At 52.6% G+C, this 20,409-nt stretch overlaps 1 protein-coding gene across 2 annotated transcripts in view; it reads right to left on the bottom strand.

The window, feature by feature from the left end:
• TGM2 (transglutaminase 2) overlaps window positions 1-19,988 on the bottom strand; it is a 31,824-nt gene extending 11,836 nt beyond the window's left edge. Inside the window, exons 1-7 of one of the 2 annotated variants that reach the window (XM_037495227.2) lie at window positions 19,807-19,988; window positions 15,931-16,110; window positions 11,133-11,375; window positions 7,739-7,857; window positions 5,010-5,138; window positions 3,476-3,653; window positions 118-253 (exon numbers count right to left, since the gene is read on the bottom strand). In XM_037495227.2, coding sequence (XP_037351124.1) covers window positions 118-253; window positions 3,476-3,653; window positions 5,010-5,138; window positions 7,739-7,857; window positions 11,133-11,375; window positions 15,931-16,110; window positions 19,807-19,816 — 995 coding nt within the window. In that variant the 5' untranslated portion in view covers window positions 19,817-19,988. The remainder of the gene's footprint in view (window positions 1-117; window positions 254-3,475; window positions 3,654-5,009; window positions 5,139-7,738; window positions 7,858-11,132; window positions 11,376-15,930; window positions 16,111-19,806) is intronic. The other variant, XM_037495236.2, reaches the window with a different exon arrangement.
• Window positions 19,989-20,409: the final 421 nt, after the last annotated feature.

Below are 20,409 nucleotides of genomic sequence, written 5' to 3'. Positions count from 1 at the left end.
TACTTTCATCTTTAAACCCAATTCAAGCGTGACCTCCTCTGAGCAATCTTCCCAGGTTTTTCTCCAAGGGACCCACCACACTGGGCCCTACCTGGGACCATGGGTTGCTCTCCTTACCAGATCATCTCGCTCTTATCACCCTGGACCTCCCCAGACTCATTGCGGAAGTACTCGATGAGCAGGTTGCTGTTCTGGTCATGGGCAGAGTTATAGTTGGTCACCACACGGGTGGGGATGCCAAGACACCGCAGCACTGAGTGGGGGAACCGCAGAGGGAGGGTTAGAAAGGCCCTGGAGACATCTGCCCTACTCTGGGCCTCCACATGCTCACCTGTGCCCTAGGGAGCCCTGTACCCACTGTCTAGATGGTGAGAGTGGTATGTCCCCTTGTCTGGACACCCCCCTTGTTGGTTGCCCCATGTCCACTCTGTTCCCCAAACATCCTAGGTAACAAAAGAAGATTCTGAAATGCAAAGCTGAGGTCAACACTCCTCTGCTAATCTATCAATCATTCCCCACAGCCCTTGAGATCAAGGCTGACCTCTAGTTGTGGCCCTTGGCCCTGCAGCATCTGGCCCCTGAGCACTTCCTGAACATTTTGCTCCAGTTCCAGCACTCCATGCTCCCATCAGCCACAGGACATTGGCACATGCTCTCCTCTTGACCAGCTGGGTTTAGATTTCCCCCTCATTTGCATCCATTGCAAGATAGGATTCATCATCATTCTCAATACACAGCCATGTGAGGGATTCTTCACGTGGTCCTCTGAGGGCCCTGAGGGATCTGTCTTGTGTTTTACTTGCAGAGTCCGGTATAGGCCAGCTACAGACTATTCTGGCAAATGGAACGAAGGAGAGGGTGAAGCAGAAAGAGAGAAGGGAGGAAAGGAAAGAGGGAAGCGATGATAGAGATTCAGAGGTCTGAGGCCAGACCCTGCAGGGCCAAAGCGGGGGTTCAGGGCAGCAGACAGAAAAGAAAGGAAGCTCAGAAGGCCATCCCCCTCATCCGTGGCTGCTTCAGGCTGTGTTCCCACGGACAGTCCCTTCGCCTCTCTGGGCCTTGTTTCCTCCTCTCTATCATGGGCTCAGGATGCAGGTGCAGGGTTCAGAAGTGTCGGGACACCACAGTGGATGAGGAGGGCCTTGCCTTCAAGCCAAAGTCCAGTTTACCTGGGAGTTGCAGGGAAGGGACTGGTGTTGCAATGGGGTGAAGAGGAAACCAACTGGCACCTACAGACTGTAGACGAGGAAAGAAAATGCTGGCACAGATCTTGGCTAAAGAACAGTGTGGGTACTCCTGATAGAATTATGGTGCCTTTATTCCTTTTTTTTTTTTTAAATGCGCTTTTGATGTGTATCGTCTGGGTTAAAGAAAGTAAATCTCTAAAAGGAAAAGTGAAACAAAAAGGCCTACTAAATAGATATAACCTATAGCACTCTTGGTTTTTTTGGTTTTGTTTAGACGGAAGTTGGGTCTCTCAGATGGAGGGGGTGGCCAGGGATATAACCTTTGTCTTGTGGCTGCTATCAACCAGGGCAAGAACTTCCCACAAGGCCTTGGATTCTGGCCAGGAGACTAGTGGGTGTAGAAGAGGGAGGAAGAAACAGCTGTGACCCGCCACCACTCCTGTCCAGGGGTCTTGTGGGGGACTGGGGGTGGGGCGGTGATCATCATCCTGTCTACACACAGGAGGCTGTGCCAGAACTGGCACTCTGGGCTCCTAGCCTGGCTGTGCCACTGCCCAGCTGTGTGACCTTGGGCAAGCCACTTCCCTTCCATTTCCTCCTGTACAAGGAGCTAATAATAGCAGTTCTTGAGGATGGTGTGATGATTCAGAGGCAGTGGGTGTGGGCAGTCTTGTCTGCTCAGTGCATAGGGTGGAACCACAAAGTGTGTCAGAGGACTGAAAATGTCCATCCAGCCGCTGTTGGCTGACACTGAGAAAAGTTGCAGGATCCGGCTGGGGGATCTCAGCTTCCCCCGGAAACCCCAAGGCCAAACCAACTTGACCAGACATTGTGCCCCATGATATCTCCCAGCCCTAAGAGCTCCCTATGAATTAGGTCAGTCACCATTGTCTCAATTTTCCAGGTAAGGAAACAGTGGCTTGGAGATGCCAATTTGCTTGCCTACATCTCCCCAGGGGATTGAAACCAGCAGTCTGACTCCAGAGTCCTTGGACTCAGCCAAGTCTGGCTCTCCACAGAAACCCTAGGGCCATGGGGGAGTCACACAGCTCCTCGTTTGCCCTGGTTCCAAACACACCAGGCCTGGGAGGTGGTTGCACAGGCCCCCGGCTATCCCTGGAGAGAGGACACATGAGTGCCAGCACTTCAGGTGGTCACACGGCGAAGAAACCCTCGGCTGGTGAGCTTGGACACCCAGGCCACAGACAATGGAGTTTCTTCCAGAAAACATGGGGTTCCTCGAGAAGATACAGTCTAGACAAAAGGGTGTAGAAAAGGGGAATTTCCACAAGGAAGGGGAATTCAGAGATCACAAGGAAGCAGGGAGTCATAGCAGAGTGGCGCCGGGGAAGGGAGAATAGACATAACTCAGTGCCATGGGCCCTCCCAGCTTGCCAGTGTGGAGGACAGTGTTGGGAGGACTCTGGGGCTGCACACTGGCTTTAGGGTCAGAAAAGCTGGAACCCAAGAGGAGCCTCTTAGATGTCCTGAGCCTGAGAATCATCCTCAGAGGCAGCAGCAGCAGCAGCAGCAGCACAGTGTCAGTATTTGCTGTCATGCACCTGGAATCCCGGCGGGCCCTTCACACCTTAACTCATGCAGTCTTCACAACCACCCCAGGACAAGGGTGCCCACTGAGAAACCCATTCTCTGTATAATAGAACCGAGGGTCAGCGGGGTTCAGTGACCTGCCCAAGGTCACACTGCTGGTAAGGAGCAGAACTGGGATTTGGTTTTAGGCCTTAACTCCAGACTCTGTGTTTTTTACCTGTACAGAATGCTAGCCCATTCTCAGAAGCACCATCAGCAACCCTAGAAGAGTCTTTAATATTTTCTGGGCTCAACACTCTAGAATTTGTTAAGAGCTCCACTGGGCAAGTCCTGTGCCGAGCAGCTTTCTAGCACAACTTAAGGTAGGTCCTGTCGATGTCCCCATTTTACAGAGTAGGAAACTGTTCAAAATCACAGATCAAGTAAGTGGAAAGGTAGGGATTTTTAACTCAGGTGTGCTTGGCTCCAAAGACTAAATTCTCATCCCTGAGCCCACGATGTCTTCCAAACCCCATCCCTCCATCCTAACAACTATCTGAGGGGTAGTTGTTGGGAAAAGGACCAGAGGGGGCAGTCACTGGCTCCAGGCCACACAGGTGGTGTTGGTGGCAGAGAAGGAACCAGAACTGGGGTGTCCTGATTTCCACTCATGTTCTCTGTGCCCAAATTCTAGGGCTCAAGGAGGCTGGGGGATGGTTCCAGGCTCCCCTGACCCCCCAAGCTAGCGCGCAGCTCACCTGTGCAGGCCACAGCAGCGAAGACCCAGCACTGTCCATACTTGACGCGCTGGCAGCTGTAGGTCTTCCAGCGCCGCAGGATGTCCACGCTGCCGATCCAGAACATGGGGCTGACACCGTCCCCGTAGTTGTTGTCCCAGCGCCCCAGCAGCACACCCTGGTCGTCGTTGCAGTTGACCTGCAACCAGCGGCACATGGGGGGACTGAGCCTGAGGAGAGGGTGACGGCTGCACCAGAGTGGGTGTGAATTCAGCACACAGAGAAAGACGGGGAAGGGAGTCCAGGATGAGGGAACAGCAGGGGCAAAGGGACCAAGGTGCGGCAGACAGCAATGTGTTGGAGAAGGTAGGGGCTGGAGCCCAGGGTGCAGGAGGGGGGGGGGGGGGAAGGCAGGAAGTGGAGAGGGGTCAAGGTTGTGATGCTGGAGATGTGACTTTGTCCAAGGGGTGATGGGGAATGACATGACGTGATGTGAGTTTTACAAAGACCCACTCTCTGGGCCTCCCTGGTGGCGCAAGGGGTTAAGCACCGCACTACGAAGCAATCCACAGCCTCTGCAGTACGAGTTCGATCCTCGGCTGTCCAGGGAGAAACCCACATGGCGAGGCAGACCTCTCCTGTCTCGCCCGCTGCTCCGCTCAGCAGTGTATTTCAGTCAGTCTGCCTGTTCTGCTCCCACTCTGTCTCTGGTGAATCCTCTCACCCCCCCATACCTCTGGCTTGTACCCCAGTTCTTGTATGCATAAATAAATGAATCTTAAAAAAAACAAAACAAAAAACAAAAAAACCCACAAAGACCCACTCTGGCCCCCATACAACTATCATCCCAGACTCCCCTAACCTGGAGAATAAAGCCCCACCCCATGACCGTGGCCCATAAGGCCCTGTGCGGTCTGATGACCACCCACATCTGTGCCCCTCTTGTCTTGCACCTGGTTCCCTCTTACTTGCTCTGCTCCAGCCACACCAGCCTCCCCTCTGCTCCTCACATCTGCCAAGGACACCCTCTTCCCTGGCACATGCTGTGCCTCTGCCTGACTCGCTCTTTTCCTCCTAGTTACTATGTCAACCCAGGGGTCATCACTTGAGGAGGTCCCCTTGACCCCACACTTAGGTTGGGCCCTGCAGTCAGACACTTTCACATATCTGGGTTCCTTCAACATGTGCCTCATTATTATGACCACACTCATTCATGTGACATTTTGACTAACGTCTGTCTCCTCCTACTCATCCCAACCCCCACCCATGGGACCACAGTGATCTTAAGCATGGCTATTTCCCCAGTGCCTGGGTGGATGGCACTTGATAACTCTGACGAATGAATGAACAAATGAAGTGCTTTGAAGGACCACATGATACTATCCTCATCTGTATAATTCTTGTTTCTCTGTTTACAATCTCTTTTAGCTGAGATGTATCTATCTCCCAGGTCCCCCACTGTGTCAGCAGGAGGTGTAGCCTCTCATTACTGGGAAGGAGGGGCTTACTGGGGCCCTGATGAGCTGTGACCCTTGGGGTGGGTCCTGCCACTCACCATGCGGCTCACCACCCTGCCCACGTAGACAGGGTTGCGGCGGCGGGAGCAGTCTCGGCCTGCGTTCTTCAGGAACTTGGGGTTGACGTCCAGGAGCATCAGGCAGATGTCCAGGATCCCATCTTCAAACTGTGTCAGAAGAAACAAGAGTAAAATGAGGGAGACGAGATATCACCTCCTCCAGGAAGTCTGCTTGGAAGCCCAGCAGGTCTTCTCCGTTCAGCACCCTACACAAGGGAGGCTCAGGCTGGGCCAGCTGTATCTCTGTGATGGGGCCTCACAATGACTGAGCATGTGAGAAAGGGTAGGGATGTGTCTGCCCCCAGCGCCTGCCCAAGGGGACCTGGAATCTGGGCTAGAGCCCACGGTGTGGGGACCCCAGTGTTTTCCTTCCCTTCAGAGTCATCTCCAGCCCTGCCACTGTCCCTTTCCTATCTCTGCTTGGCCAAATCTCCCACTTCCCCTAAAGCTGACTCACCCTGCAGAGCTGATAAGAATCTCCTCTTTCCCTACTCCACCTCACTTTGATTGGAACAGAAATTGTTGAGATTAGATTTATATCTAATTTCATCATTCCTGTTTCCGCTGGACCCTGAGTAAAATCACTGAGTCCCGTGAGGCCCTTTACGCTCCCTGAGGACTTTTACCTCATCTCTCACCACTCTCAGCCACTCTCATTCTGCCCCAGGCTCACTGCCTCGGGACCTTTGTACTTGCTTGAAATGCTCTTCTGCCACTCTCTGTATAACTCACCCTTATCCTTACAACCCAAACAGTATCTTTATCAACAGTAGGACCCCTTCCTTGTCGTCTTCCATTGGATCACCCAACCTGACATGTTCAAAGGCTCTCCCATCTGCCCTCTGCTCCCCAGCTTTGTGTTCCCCAAACCAGACCCGCCACAGGTCACCCTCTACGCTGCAGAACAGTCAGTCCTCTGTGGTTTGAGTCTTTTAGTTCAGGGGTCCTGCATTTCCCAGGTCCTATTGCCACCAGCCTGACATTCACGCTGTTCTCGTCACTGCTGACTTCTCCCACTCCATCTCCTAGGGGGCTCCTCCACACTAAGTGCTCCTAGATGTGACTTTTCCCACCCCTGAGCTCTTGCTCACGAAGTTCTCTCTGCCGAGTGCAGCCTTCAGAGCCCAGCCCAGCGTGGCTACATCATAAACAGTCATCGCCTTCCTTTCTTTAGGTCTTATCTCCTGGAGTGTGATGACGTCCAGCGCTTTGCCAGGGCCAAGCCCCAGGCCCAGCGCAGCCTAGTCATAGAACAGGAACTCAGGAAAGGAAAGGAAGGAATTGCCCTTGTTTTGTTTCTTAGGGGAGAACACCAAGCCCTGGGAAATGGAAACCAACTCGGTTTTTGACTTCTTGTGTGTCTTCCAGTCAGCCCACCATTTCACTTACGTCCACAGCTAGCTGAGAGTGTGTGGGCATACGTTACTGTAATTGTTATCCCCAATACTCATATAAGGAAATTGAAGTCAGAGCCCCAGGTCACACAGAAAATCCCCCAAGGGGGGTTCACTAGAACTGAATATAAACCACAGTCCTTAGGTATTGGGAAAAGTCACAAAGTGAACCCCACCCCAAGAGGCCAATCTCTCCCCCACCCCCACCACCCCCACGACACACACAAGACACCAGGAAGTGGAAGGACCAGTGATGTGGTGGTTCTTGCTTTATGAATTTTTTTAGCTATGTCTCAAAAATATTTTTGGAGGCTTGAATGGTAGAGGCAATGAGCCCCAGCTGGCCTGCTGGAGGGGGGACCACACGGTACAGAGAGGAGCCAGGCCCAGCCCATGCCCTGGAGGATCCACAGATGTGTTTTTTAAAAAGATATATTTATTTATGCATACAAGAACTGGGGTCTAAGCCAGAGGTGCGGGGGCTGAGAGAATTCACTAGAGACAGTGGGGAGCAGAACAGGTGGATCTACTAAAATACACTGCTGAAGGGAGCAGAAGGTGAGGCAGGCGAGGTCTGCTGCGCCACGTGGGTTGCTCCCTGGGCTGTTGGCCAGGGACTGAACTCAATAGCTGGTGATAGCTTGATAGTGCTGTCTTTAACCCCTGCGCCACCAGGGAGGCCCCTGGATCCACAGATTTGTGAGAAATAATAAATGGCTGCTGTTTAAGCCTCTATGTCTCAGGCTGGTTTGTTATTGAGCAGCAGCTGACTGATATAGCCAGACAGTGGTTCTCAAAGTATGCTTAATGGATCAGCAGCACCACCCTGCAAATTCTCAGTCCCCACCCAGACCTACTGAATCAGAAACTAGCGTGGGACCCAGCAATATTTTGTTTGGAAACATTTTGTTCTGAAAAGGTTTAAAACACTTTTGCAGTGATTCTGATATCTATTCAACTGGAAGATACGTGTTTAAAGGCCACTCTAAGCCCATGCCTAGTACATCATGTTTCCCAAGTGTTGCCTATTATTTTGATCCATGGTCCTGCATGTTTCCCTTCTTTCTAGAGCACCTGCCAGCCCACCACTACCAAAGGTTCTCCCAGTTCTTTTGCTATTTCGAATCCAGGATGGTGAGTAGGGCAACTTTCTGCTATGTGACTCAGGCCTGGCTTGGGCCTGCTCTGAATATTTGACAGCAGGGGGTGGGAAACTCTGAGATTTGCTCACAGGTTTGCAGCTTTGACTGCCTCAGACATGGGACAGGTACGCAATGGGCCTGAGATGGTTGGAAAGGGCAGGGTGTGACCTACCTGCCCAAAGTTCCAAGGTATGTTCTTGATGAACTTGGCCGAGCCCTGGTAGATGAAGCCCTGCTGAGTGAGGACATACTCACGGCGTTCCTCCTCTGAGTCCAGGTACACAGCATCCGCTGGTGGGGGGAAGAGATGGAAGAAATGGCTTCAGTTTTGGGTTTGGGAAGTCCCAGGGTCTCCAAAGACATAGCAGGTTCTTCTATCTTTAACGGGGAAAACTGATCATTTATAACCCCACGTCAATGAGGTAAGGTATTATCGGTGACAGTGTGACTGTTTATCAGGACCCGTGATAAGTGAATGACATATAGTCATTTATTTCATCTCCACAAGAGCCCTCTGCGGGCCCATTTTACAGATGGGAAGACTGAGGCTCAGGACCATTCCGCAGATGGGCGAGCAGATGCCAGAACAAGAGATAGAGGGGCACTGGGCCAGGAGTTAGGAATGCCTAGCTTGTTGTGAGACTCTGGGGACATCATGTCTCCTTTCCCTCCCACCCCACTGTGCTCTCCCAGAGCTAAATGTGATTGCAGACCTGAAAGATGCTTTGCAAGCTAAAGCTGTGAGTCAGCATGAGAAAGGGGCATGATTCAGGGAGAGATAGCCAAGAAATGTCAGTGCATCTTGTGAGAGAGTGGAGGGGTCAGCTTGGGGGTCAGGAGGGGTCACATTCTAAGTGGAGGCCCAGAGAGAGCAAAGGTGAGGCTCCTGGAGAACACAGGGCACTGAGTTCCCTGTGGCAGCCAGGACAGAAAAAGGGGCTGAGAAGTTGGCACCAGAGGAGCAGGAGCTCAAAGATCAGACTGGCCTTTCCTTTTCCCAACACCCAGCAACTGAGGCAGGGAAGGAGAAATCCAGAGACACGTTATGACTTTGGTGGCAGGCCCTGTGCTTTTTTTGCCTCCCTGGTCCCCTTTCTCCATAAAATAAAAAACATTAAATATATATTTTACCTCTGCTTTGGCATAATGATGACTGCAGTGGCACTATATATTAAAACATATTCTCTGGGGCCTCCCCTGGTGGCGCAGCGGTTGAGCGCTGGGCTGCAAGCCTGCCCGCAGCCTCCGCAGCACCGGTTCATTCCCCGGGCGCCGGAAAGGGTCCCACAAAAAAAAAAAAAAAAAAAAAAAAACAACCAAACCAAAAAACCATATTCTCTGATCTGAATGTTCACTTTTTTCCTCTTGATTTAAAAACATTAAAACATTTTCATGGGGCCTTAAAAGCAGGCAGACCCAGGCATGTGCCCACTGAGATGGGCCTGGGGGAGTCGGCAGGTTCCTGGCAGAGCTGGGCTGGCAACGCAGGACCTGCCCGCTCCCTGGGTGCTGGCTGGGCTGCCGAGCAGGGACCCTCAAGAGGAGAGCAAAAAATGAAAGTGGCCAAGCGTCCTGCTCTTTGCCTCCGGAAACCGTGCAACAGAAAGAACGTAAAGATAGTAAATCCGCTGTGATGTGGGGAAGAAGGAAAGAGAAAGTGTTTCGCGAGGGAGAGTGTCAGCACCTTTGAACTGTGCCCACTCCAGCCAGGGAAGGCTGGACTGTGAGGCCCTAGCGCCAGCTCCCAGCTCCCGGATAAAGGTGGGGCCCCAAGGATGGAAGCCACGCACAGCAGTTCCAAGTCTCACTCCCTCAGGTCCCCAAGGAGTGTGGGGACAGGCCGATGAGGGCTGTCCCCAGGGTAAGAGAGCAATTAGTTGGCCCAGCACCCCGCCCCCACCAGAGCCCAACTTCCTGCCTCCACACCGCCAGCTCCACTGCCTCCCCCAGGCTACAGCCCCCGGGGATGTGGGTCACTTTAGTCACTGTGCTGCTTGGCTGACCGCCACCCCAACCCACCAGGCGGGGAGGGGACAGGTCCTGAGGAAAGCACATCCCCAGGACCTCACTCCCAGTTTCCTGAACTCTGAAACTCTGTGGTGCAGGAGAGGGAGACGCCCAGTTTCTGCTCCAAGGGCAGGGCCCCCCGCAGACTGACAGGAAGTCTCCAGCGGGAACCAGTGAGACCACCTTTGTCCCCAGAAACCACTCCATATGTGGCCACAAGGGTGTCTGAGCAGGGGTGCTCCTTGGGACACCACCCTCTGGGGAGCTGCTGGGGGTGACTTCAGGTCCGGGGTGGGGGCAGGCAAATAAACTGTCCACAGGGTGGGCGGGGGTGGTGGGGGCAGGGAGAGATCGGGGACTCCCAGCTCTTAAAAAGAACCAGCAGACTGAGGTGTACTGTGAGCTCCTCTGATGTTTGAGAGAGAGAGAGCGGAATCCAGGAGTACAGTGATGTCTCAGGGGACATACCCCTGAATCTGAGGCTCCCCAGCTTCCCAAGACAGCAGTGTGCCCCACGGAGGGAAGCTGAGGGTGGGGGTTGGCTGTTTCTCTGTAGTGCTTGAAGCTTTTATAAAGTGGATGTTCAATTAAAAATAAAAGCCAACATTTATAAAAGAGAAAATAAAAATATCCTCCTGCTCAAATATGCTATCAAATGGCCTAAAATAGAGAGAAAAAAAAAATGAAAGCAATGGTCTAGTAAGAAGCTGGTTTATCTGATGCTGGAGAGGCCAGAATTTCTGCTCTCAGCCCAGGCTTCGAGGATGGACACCTATTCCTAGGCTGCTGTCAGCTGAAGGCCTCTCCCCCTGCTCTGTGAGAGAGGAAGGAAGCAGATGTCAGACAGTCTTGTTAGTTAGATGGGGAAACTGAGGCTTGTGCAGGGGTGTGGCAGTCCCCACCTCTTCCCTCCCGCTTGAGTCAGCCTCAGGGCTTCCAAGTTCTCCCTCTGGCTGTCTAGTTTTGTCCAGCTATGTCCACTTACTTAAAGGAGTTGCCAAAAGCCACTTCACCTCTCTGAGTGTTTCCTGTCTGAAAGGAGGACCCTGACATCACCCGCTTTGGATTGTTGAGAGGAATAACTGAAATAGTGTTTAGAGACATTTAGGTAACCAAACTACTCCTGCCCAGGTCTCCCGGCCAGCCACACCCCCCACCTCCCTCAGTTTCCCCTTCACATGGTGACATTTAAAATAGGAATGGAGCCAGCAGTGGCTCCAGGCATCAGGTGGACGCCCCATTCTTGAACGGGGCTCCTGAAGCTGGGACACCTTCCCACCCAGCTCACAGTGCCACGGGAACATGGGGACCTCAGACATGGGGTGAGTGCCCTTGGCGGCAGAGTGGGCATTCTTTTCCCACAAGCCCGTCTCCCCATCTCAACATGGGGATAACAGGAGCACTCATGTCAAGGGTTTTGTGAGGCTGGAGCATGCAGCTGGCACAAAGAGGGCCTGGCTCAATCCCCTTCACTTTCTCTTTTCCCATTTTCCCAACCCTCACTGGCCCCACGGGCCCGGCCCATCACCACTCCCTGCCGTGGATGGAGTGTGGCTCACCTGGGCACCAGGCATTGAAGAGCAGTGTGAAGTTGCCAAGCACGAAGCTGGAGCCCTGGTAGCCGGTGGAGGCCTCCATGCTGAGGCGGTACAGGCCGATGGGGGCATTGGCTGGGGAGCTGAGCAACAGTGAGAGAGCGTTGTCCTGCTGGTCCACCACGGTGGCTGCCCAGGCACCCTCCTCCACAGCGCCGGACAGCGGGAATCGGGCCTTGGTCCCGGCCTCCTTGCTGGGGTCTGGGCCTGCGGAAGGAGAAAGCAGGGCTGTGAGGCTAGGTGGGCAGCAAGGGGGCTCCAAGGCTGGCAGGGCCTGGCACATGCTGGAGGTCCCATGGGTGTCTGTTCCACTGCTGTGGATGGGCGTGACTCTGGGCAGACCATCCCGCTCACTCTGAGTATCTGTACATGGACAGGAATTAAGAAGATGCTGCAAGGGGCCTCCTTTGCTGCCTACATCCTCTTACAGCTAGCATGGGGCTTTCCCTTTCAGAGAACGAATGTGAGACTCTGAGTAGGACCGGCCTTTGGTTCTCTGATGTCCCTGGGGCCCTGTCTGAGAGCCCCAGGCTGTCGGCTAATGGAGGAGCTGGTGGGCATGGCCTCTAGGTGTTTGTCTCTCTGGGCCCCTTTCAGCTTTTGGCTTGTGTCTCCACAGGCAGCTCCAAGGAGCCAGTCAGAGCCACTCCTCACCATCCTATAGCGATCCTCTGACACGTTACCAAGTGCCTGGCACCTCCTGTTTCCCAAGACCCCTTGTACCAGGGGGAAAACAGCGACTCCAAAGGAAGGGCTTTCGCAAGGATGTCCAGGGGTCTGCAGCAAAACTAGTATCCAAGCCCAGGTGCTCCCAAGAGCTCCCACATAGGGGGGTCTCAGGGCTTGGTGAGGCAGAGGTCAGGCTGCTTTTTAGGTGGAGGGGAGGGCCTCGCCCATGCAGGCAGGTCTGAGTCATGGGAGGGTGAGGGGGCTGGCCACCCTCTGCACTTGGGCAACAGAGAGGAGAAACAGAATCTTCTCTTCTCAGTTGGGCGGCTGCCCAGGAGAGTTTATTTTTGTTCTTTCATCTCCTCCCTGCAGCTCTGCCCACCCACTGCCGACACTAAGGGGACCTACTCACTGGGGGCTCCCTCCCAGTACCCAGTACCCAGCCCCCTCGTCCCCACCTCCAGCCCCACCCACGCCCAGGTCCAAATATAACCATGAACTAACAGGCATGACACAGGCCTCCTGCTGTCTGGGTGCCAGGAGTCAACCATAAGGCTTTAAATGCTCCCTTATCACTAGAACTGGCATTTGAGGGGGAAATCAGGCAACACTGGGGGCTGAGAACTAGCCTGGGTCTGGTTTCCCCACCACAGCATGCTGGCCCTAAGTGCTGTGTGACCTGGGTTCAGTCATCAGGACTCTCTGATCCACAATCATTTCATCAAAGAAGAAAATAAGCTTAGATCACATGCCTTGGGAGGTCTAATATCCAAGTCAAAAGCTGGCTGTGTGATGTTGGGCAAGCTATTTAGCTTCTCTGTGCCTCAGTTTCCTCATCTGTAAAATGTGACCAATTGCAGTACCTGCTCATGAGGTCACTGTGAGGCTTAAAGAAGGTGAGACGATAAAGCACATCGCAAGAGTGCTCAATAAACAGGAAGTAGCATCTGTTATTGTTACTACCACCTCCTAGCATTGTTTAGAGGATTCAGTCAGTCATAGGAGCCATTTAAAACAAGGACTAGCACATAATAATTACACAGTAAATGTGAGCTAGCCTCAGTGTTTCTAAAAGGAACCATTAAAAATCAGAATTCTCTGCAAATACCAGATTTTGAGAGCTGGAGAATGCAGAGACTGTCTAGTTCAGTTGAATCACTTTACAGATGTGGAAACTGAAGCTGATAGAGCTGAAGTCAGGGTGACCCAATGTCTCAGTTTGCCCAGGACAGTTCCAGTTCACGCCCGTGCTTCCTGCACAATTACTAATGGTGCCCCTTCCTTCTCAGGAATGTCCCTGATGTTTGGATGATCGATTCTCTGGCCACCTTGCTAATGGCCTGGACTGGGTCCCATAACCACTGTCACTGTTGACATTCCACCCATGGGGCCGGTTAGGAAACACATTTCCCTTTCTTGCTCTCTCAGCTGTGTGCACACACACAGGCACACACAAACCCCTTTCTTCCAAGGACATGGGAGGGGGGATGAGGACAGGCTGTCTTCACAGTCCCACAGCTGCTCACGTAAGCTGCGGTTCCACACGGTACTTATTGTAGGGCCAGAGATGCCACAGGGTCCACTCTGGGCATAAATGCTCTGGAGACCTGAGGGGTCCTGGCCACTATCCCAGACCATATGGCAGGGGGCTGAGGTGGAGTGTGTGAGGGAACCTTCCAGAGTAAAGCCCTCTATTCACCTCATAAGGGTTCTTTTCACTGCTTCAGGGTGACCTCACTCCCAGCCCATTTACCCTCAGGCCCGGACCCCCCTTTGGAGCGAAGCAGGGCTTTTCCCATAACAGGGATAGTGTTTGTCTACTATAGTCTGAACCCCATAAGAGAGCCTATAAGATCTCCAAATGTTTGGGTGAGTTTGTAGCAGTTAAGTGTGTTTGGGGTCTGACCACACATTCCACTCACTGAGGGACCCTGGGCAGCTCTTTCTCCGCTGGGAGTGTCTTGCCACCCAGACAGTGTAGCTGAGTGCACCCAGAGATAAAGCCACCCACCATGGCTGCTCACAGGGGCTATGCAAGTGACCACAGCAAGTTGGCGATGGCTTGAGATAAGTCTGTAGAGACTGGAGAACAGAGCTTAGTTACTGGGGTGCAAAGGTCAATTAGTCCACTCCCCCAGTCCTGAACTTGGGGCTAATTACCTAATGCCAGGCTGTCTAGACAAATGGAGAAGATGGAGAATGAAAGGGGACACCTTGACAGCAAATGAAAAGAGAAACAGAGAAATCACAGGCCGCCAAGCCAGTAGCTCATTGTCCATTCCAGTAACATGGACGGAACCCAGGCCTGGCAGGCACTTGTGAATTCACTGCTGTCGGATCACGGCATCCAAAGCCTTAACCCTGGGTGGGGTTTGGATCCTGCTTTGGCACTAACTCACTGTGTGATCTGGGCAAGTCACTCGACTTTTCTGAGCCTCATTATTTCCATCTGTGAAAGGGGGGCTCATGATGCTGCCCCTCTAGGAGGGCTCAGGACAAGGGTGCATACAGAAGGCGCTCCATTGCTGTGTGCAACCTGTTTTGTATCGGGGCTGCCCTATAACAGTCCCAAGCCTGACACCGTAACTTCCCCTGAACTGTCATGTGCTCTTTCACTTTACAGAGGGAAAAAATGAGGCCAGAAATATCAGAGACTTGGGGGAGGCCCTTCAGATCCATTAGAAAGGGCCTCAAGGGTGCTGGGTGTGTGTATGTGGGGGGTGCCCCTAGGTAGTATTTGAGTCCTTGCCAGGGCTGGGGAGGGAGGAAAGGGATGGAGGGGACATCCTGTCCAGCCTGCAGGCACTGTGATAAGCCTTATCAAACAGCCTCCAGGTAAATGTGGGCCTCTGCAGGGGTGCAGCTCCTGCTCGATGCTCTGGAGAGCTCAGCAGGAACTGAACTTTCTCACTCTGGGGCCAAAGTCCTAGCCAGGTGGTCCCTCTCTGACCTTGAGGGAGTGTTTCCTACCAGAAACCAAAGCAACAGATTTAGCATTCAAGATCACTTTCCCAGGCATGGTGCAAAGAATGGGCACTGGGCATCTGGGGAGTTGGTGACCAGAGTCTCAACATCCCCTTGACTATCATTGGGTCCCCTAGAGCAAAACTAGCAATAGCACTAATATCTCCAGGGCGCTCTCCCATGTTACGTAGCACCCCCCCACCCTACGAGCTTTTCACCTGCTGAGAGGCTCAGAGAGGCTCAGTGTAGGGAGACCAAAGTGACTCCATCTTGTATGAACACCATCTGAACACCTCCCTGTTCTGGGAGGACAGGTGTGTTAACCTGTGCTCATGAGTCACACCCAACTCCAAAGTCTTAGTAGGACAAAGATGCATGTGGTGCCGTTCCTCTCACAAAAGAATAATCACATGAACTAACAGGGTAAAAGAAGACCTCTGTCAGCTTGGGAGGGGTGGTCCTGCCTTGACCTCAAGACCTATCCATCGACTTCAGCATGGAGGACCCTTATTTACAAGTTGCCCTTAATAAATTTTAAATGTGATTAACAGACATGGCTGCTTTGTTCTTTGCACTCAAATCACCTTCTCAGTTTGCGAGGACTTATTCGTTCTTGTAGCCACACAGTGAGCAACATGGTCACAGTCACACAGCAGAGAGGCAGCCCTGGAAGCACCAGAACCCAGGCCTGTCTGTCCATCCCCAAGGCCTGAGGCAGCCTCCCGAGACTTGGAGAAGGAACTACAGGGGCACAAAACTGCCCATTCAGAGAAGCCAACTGGGTTCTCTCCCCCAGCCAGATGGGATTTGGGCCTGATCCCAGAGGCCTGGTCTGCTTGCCTGGATTTTGGGAAGCAGCTGCTGGTAAGAGCTAGAAAGTTGTTTGGATGTGGGAAAGAGTAGGCAAGGAATTTGATGGGCCTCAGTGGTAGGACACAGCCCCAGCACCGGTGATAAGGGCAGACATCTCTTCATCTTTTGGGTCTCAGTTCTCATATCTGTAAAATGGGCCAATGACTGCTTGGAATTCCTGGGGAGCAAAAGGGAATGGAGTCACCTGTCTGTCAGGGGACAAAGAAATCACAGAACAGGGCTGGGCGGGTGGAGAAGAGGGCGGGAAGGTACTCACCCGTCACCGCACTGAAGGTGAGACGGTCCACACCAGCGTCGTAGCTCCGGCCCTCAAAATGCAGTGTCAACCAGAAGGGCTGACCCCGCCGCACCACCAGGCTCTTCCGGCATAGGTCGGCCGTGTGGTGGTCACGGCCATTGGCCTCCAGCTCCAGGTCACATCGCTCCAGAATCAGCTCTAAGGAGACAGCAGAAGGGGCATGAGCTGTGGAGGCATAACTCTGCCAGCTATGACCCCTGGCCATACACCTGTGATCTCCGGATGTGGGGTCCCTCAGGACCCTCCTCGGAGTAAGCAGCCCCTTTTGAGATAAAGGAAACTGATACTTTCTCCCCCAACTCTCCACCCGCTCCATCAGCCAGGGGCTGGTGGGGGTCCAGATCTCCCTAACTCTTGATCACCAGGTTGTGCCCGTTGTGGCATACTGAGAGAAGGCTCTGCCACCTCCTGGTTATGTGATCTCAGGCAACCCAACTTTTCTGGGCGTCAGTGTCCCCGTATGTCCACAGGTGGAGACAGCAGGATCCACCTCACTGGGCTGTTGTAACTTAGCACAGTGCCTGGACCAGAATAAAAGCTTTAAAAACAAGCTATTCTGTCATTACTGGAGGGTGCTTTTGGCATAAAGAGGAGTATTTGGTTTAGGTCAGTTACACAGGCTTCACCTTTTAGGTTCCTTTTTCAGGAAATACAGAGGACTAAGGAATGTGTTAGACCCAGAACCAGGATGTAGGCAACACAATTTATGCTCTGGGAAACTTCCAGGCAAAGGATCTGTTTTCTTTTTCTTTTTTCAAACATATGATTTATCTTTGATTATTTAAACATCGTTAGAATATGGCAAGGAAGCCCTTTAATAATTTCACATTTTGAAGTGGCATTTATGGTCCAGAAATACTGTAATTTTTAATAACTATCCAAAATAAGTCAAGGACAAATCTAAATGAAAAGCATATAAAATATGTAAAAAAATATAAATTTTCTAAATATTCAGAGATTCAAGGAATTACCTAATTCCATGAAAAGTTATGAGTTACACAGTTAATATATTATCAACTGTATGGATCTGTTTTCTTAAACTAATAAATTGGAAGGAAGAAAACAAAACAAAACAAAATTTAAGGGAGAAACTATTAAGAGAAACTTAAAAGACATCCATCCCATTATTTGAATATTGAATTTAAAACACCATTAAAAAATTTATTACTCTTACTGAATGAGACAACTGGAAATTTGAATACTGACAGAATGATGGTGATATTAAAGAATTGTGGCCAATTTGTTTATGTCTAAACAAGAATCCTTATCCTTTATACAAATGAAATAATGTGATAGAGCTGAGATTTGCTTTCAACTAATAGTTGGAAGGGGGTGTTGATAAGGGGGCAAGAGTAACTATGGGTTGGTGGTGGTTGGGATTAGGTGGTAATGGGCATTTATTCTTTGTACTTTTATGTATGCTAAAATTCTCCATAATAAGAGGTTTTCAAGATAACAGGGGTTCTGGAGTCTTTGGAACCCGTTAGAATTCTGCTGTACTGCTGTGTGATTATGGCCAGGTGTCTCTCCCTCTCTGTGTCTCCGCTGGGCCTCCAGGCTGCTGAGGTCTATAAGATGTTGGTCCTTTCTCTAGGACTTAGCCTAAGAGCAAGAGCTTGATACAGAAAAGTTCTCTGTATAGCTTGAGAGGGCACTGTCTCTTCAGAGGGACAGGGTAGGAGTGACTAATGGGGTCGAGAGAAACACATAATACAATTGTATTATGGAAACCCCGGCCTGACCTCATCAAGGTCAAGATTAGGAAGACTGCAGGTGGGGGCAGTGGGGAAGGCAAACTCAGAGTTGTGGGACCCGTGGGGATTTCAAGGGTGGGGATTTCAAGGGTGGGGATTTCACAAAGTCACCCAATTTCCGGTCACATCTACCTGGTTTTCCTTAGGAAACCACCCCCTTTTCACTGTCATTCACGTTGATTGGTGAGGCTGACTCTACCCCCTTATTTTGGGGTGTGGCCATATTACCAGAGCCAGCCAATCAGAGCAACTCAGGCCAAAGAGATTGGCTCAGGGATGAACAGGTGATCATGCCTCAGTAAAACTACACACGTGCTCACCTCCCTCTCCTGTGGGGAGCACTTGGACCAGGTCTCTGCTGAGGTGCCAACCAAATAAGTGACTGCCCAAGGCTTCTACCTGCATGATCTCAACTAAAGCCCACAGGACAACTCCACTTACACAGGTCCCGGGCTTCCTCTGCTTTGCAGGGGGGGACAGTGCGTGGCCCCAGGCCTCAGGGCCAACAATGGCTTCTGGATTTGTAGCCAGGGCTGTGGATTCTGGTGCCTGCCCGGTTACCACATCCCTGTCACTCCCCCTGGGGTTTGTTCTCCATCCCCTCACTCCTTTCCCTTTCCTCCCATGTCCTGTGTACTAGAGCCTGAGAGAACTGAACCCCTGCAATCCCAGAAGGAGAGACCCCCACTGAACTTCCTGCTGGCCTGGGAGGGTGAAGAAATATATTTTCTCCAATCCCAGAGGACTTAAGCAGAAAAAGGGTCACTATTATCTCCCTGGGAAGCCTGATCATCCCTGTCTGGCATAGATGGGGTGTTTTCTCTGGCTGTTATCTGAAGAACTTACAGAAACAATGCCCACCTTCAAAATGCAGAAACATTGGGGTCTAGAATCACAGACTTTCTGTATTGAGAAAGGACCTGAGGTCTTCCAGGCCACGGGGACCCCTGTAGGAAGTGGCCACTGTGGCAAGTGTCATCATCATAACTAGTAGCTCCAGGGTCCCCCAAGGCCATTGAGGCAAGTTTTTAAGGACAGGAAACAGCACTGGGGACAAGTGGTCACCTAGGTGAAGCTGAAGACCTGGGTCCCAGAGAGAGACAAGAAGTGCCCAAGGTCCCACGGCAGGTCCATCCATGGTTCCTCTTGCTCATCCCTGCTCCATAGTGCTGCTCTGCAGACCCTCTCCCCACACCTCCTTCCCTGGGCTGCAGTGACCGCAGGCCAGGTCCCAAAGGGCTTGACCCAGAGTCAGCCAGGGAGCTACTGTGTTCGGTAGCATGAGCACAGGGACATCTTTCATTGTAGAAATCCCTTCTCTTAGTCTTAGGACAGCACTGTGTGTGTGTGTGTGTGTGTGTGTGTGTGTGTGTAGGGACAGGTAGGAAATTAATTGAGCCCCTCTCCACTCCTCTCAGCCCTCACAGATGGAGGTACCGAGGGCTGGCATTCATATCTATGTTTTATAGGAGGGGAAACTGAGACTCAACAAGTGGCTCAGGATTAGGGCTGCAGAACTTGTGGGCAGGAAGGACATCTGAGAACAGTCTGCTCCCAGCTGACACCCCCAGAGGATGCTGGAACCCCTTCTTTCTCCCCCAGGGGCCATGCAGTCAGCAGGCTGGGCTTGCACACCACCCAGGAGTGCACACACACCTCCTCCCAGCTGGCAGGGGCTAATAATCAAAGCTAAGAACACTGAGGCCAGGCCAGCACTCCCTGCTTGGCATCATGCCACCTGGCACACAGCGGGGCCGGTCCCCACTCACTGGCCGGTGAGTGACAAGTGGCACTGGTCTGCTGGGACAGTACTTTAGTTCACCTCATGCCTCTTCTGATCCAGGGAGGCAGGGGTTAATGACTATGCCCCAGGGCTGGGGAAACTGAAATCCCAGAGCCAGAACTGGGCGCCTGGCACCTCTCACCCAGTCCAGCCCTCCTGTTGCTCTCCAAATCACAACTAATGAATTGAGCCCCAGCCAGGCCTGACGCCCACTGCACAATCGCTCCACCGAGACCAGGGAGGGGTGACCAGGCCGGGGCCCCTGAGCGGGGGGGCGACGCTGGCCCTGATACTCACCCTCAGCCATGGTCAGAGAGTGGCGATGGCTCCTCAACTTGAGGCAGGACCCTCCGAGTGCGACCACTGGCGGCGAGCACAGCGAGACTGGGAGAGAAGTAAATTTATAGCCCGCTTTTGGGGCGGGGCCGTGCGAGAAGGCGGGGACCTGGTGAGGCCACCGTTGCCTGGTCCGGGCCCCCGCCCAGGCCACCCCGCCGGGCGTACCCAGGGCCGGGAGGTGCGGAGTGAGCGGCGACCGGGCACGGGCGCCCCCTGGGGGACAAAACGGGGTGCGCGGGTAGGACGGCGGGGACAGAGACACAGTGGGACCAGGGCAGAGACCTACCTGGACGCACGGAAGCTGACCTTGGGTAACAGAGCCACCTGGGCGCAAAAACACCCGCCGATCCAGACACACAATCGCACCAGGACACACAGGCACACCTGGGCACACAGACATGGACCCACAGTGAGCCGGACCCCGGGCCAAGGAGACACACTCAGAGGTACAGATCCGCGTGGGGCAGGGATGTGGACACAGTGACATCGGCATCAAATCAGATGAAATCAGATTAAAATCACAGAGAAAGACACAACCAGACATACACAGCCAGGTACGCG

The sequence above is a fragment of the Talpa occidentalis genome, unplaced genomic scaffold (assembly GCF_014898055.3).
Source record: "Talpa occidentalis isolate TD23 unplaced genomic scaffold, MPIMG_talOcc4v2.1 talOcc4.10, whole genome shotgun sequence".
Classification (NCBI taxonomy): domain Eukaryota; kingdom Metazoa; phylum Chordata; class Mammalia; order Eulipotyphla; family Talpidae; genus Talpa; species Talpa occidentalis.
This window is presented reverse-complemented; position numbering and strand designations above follow the sequence as displayed.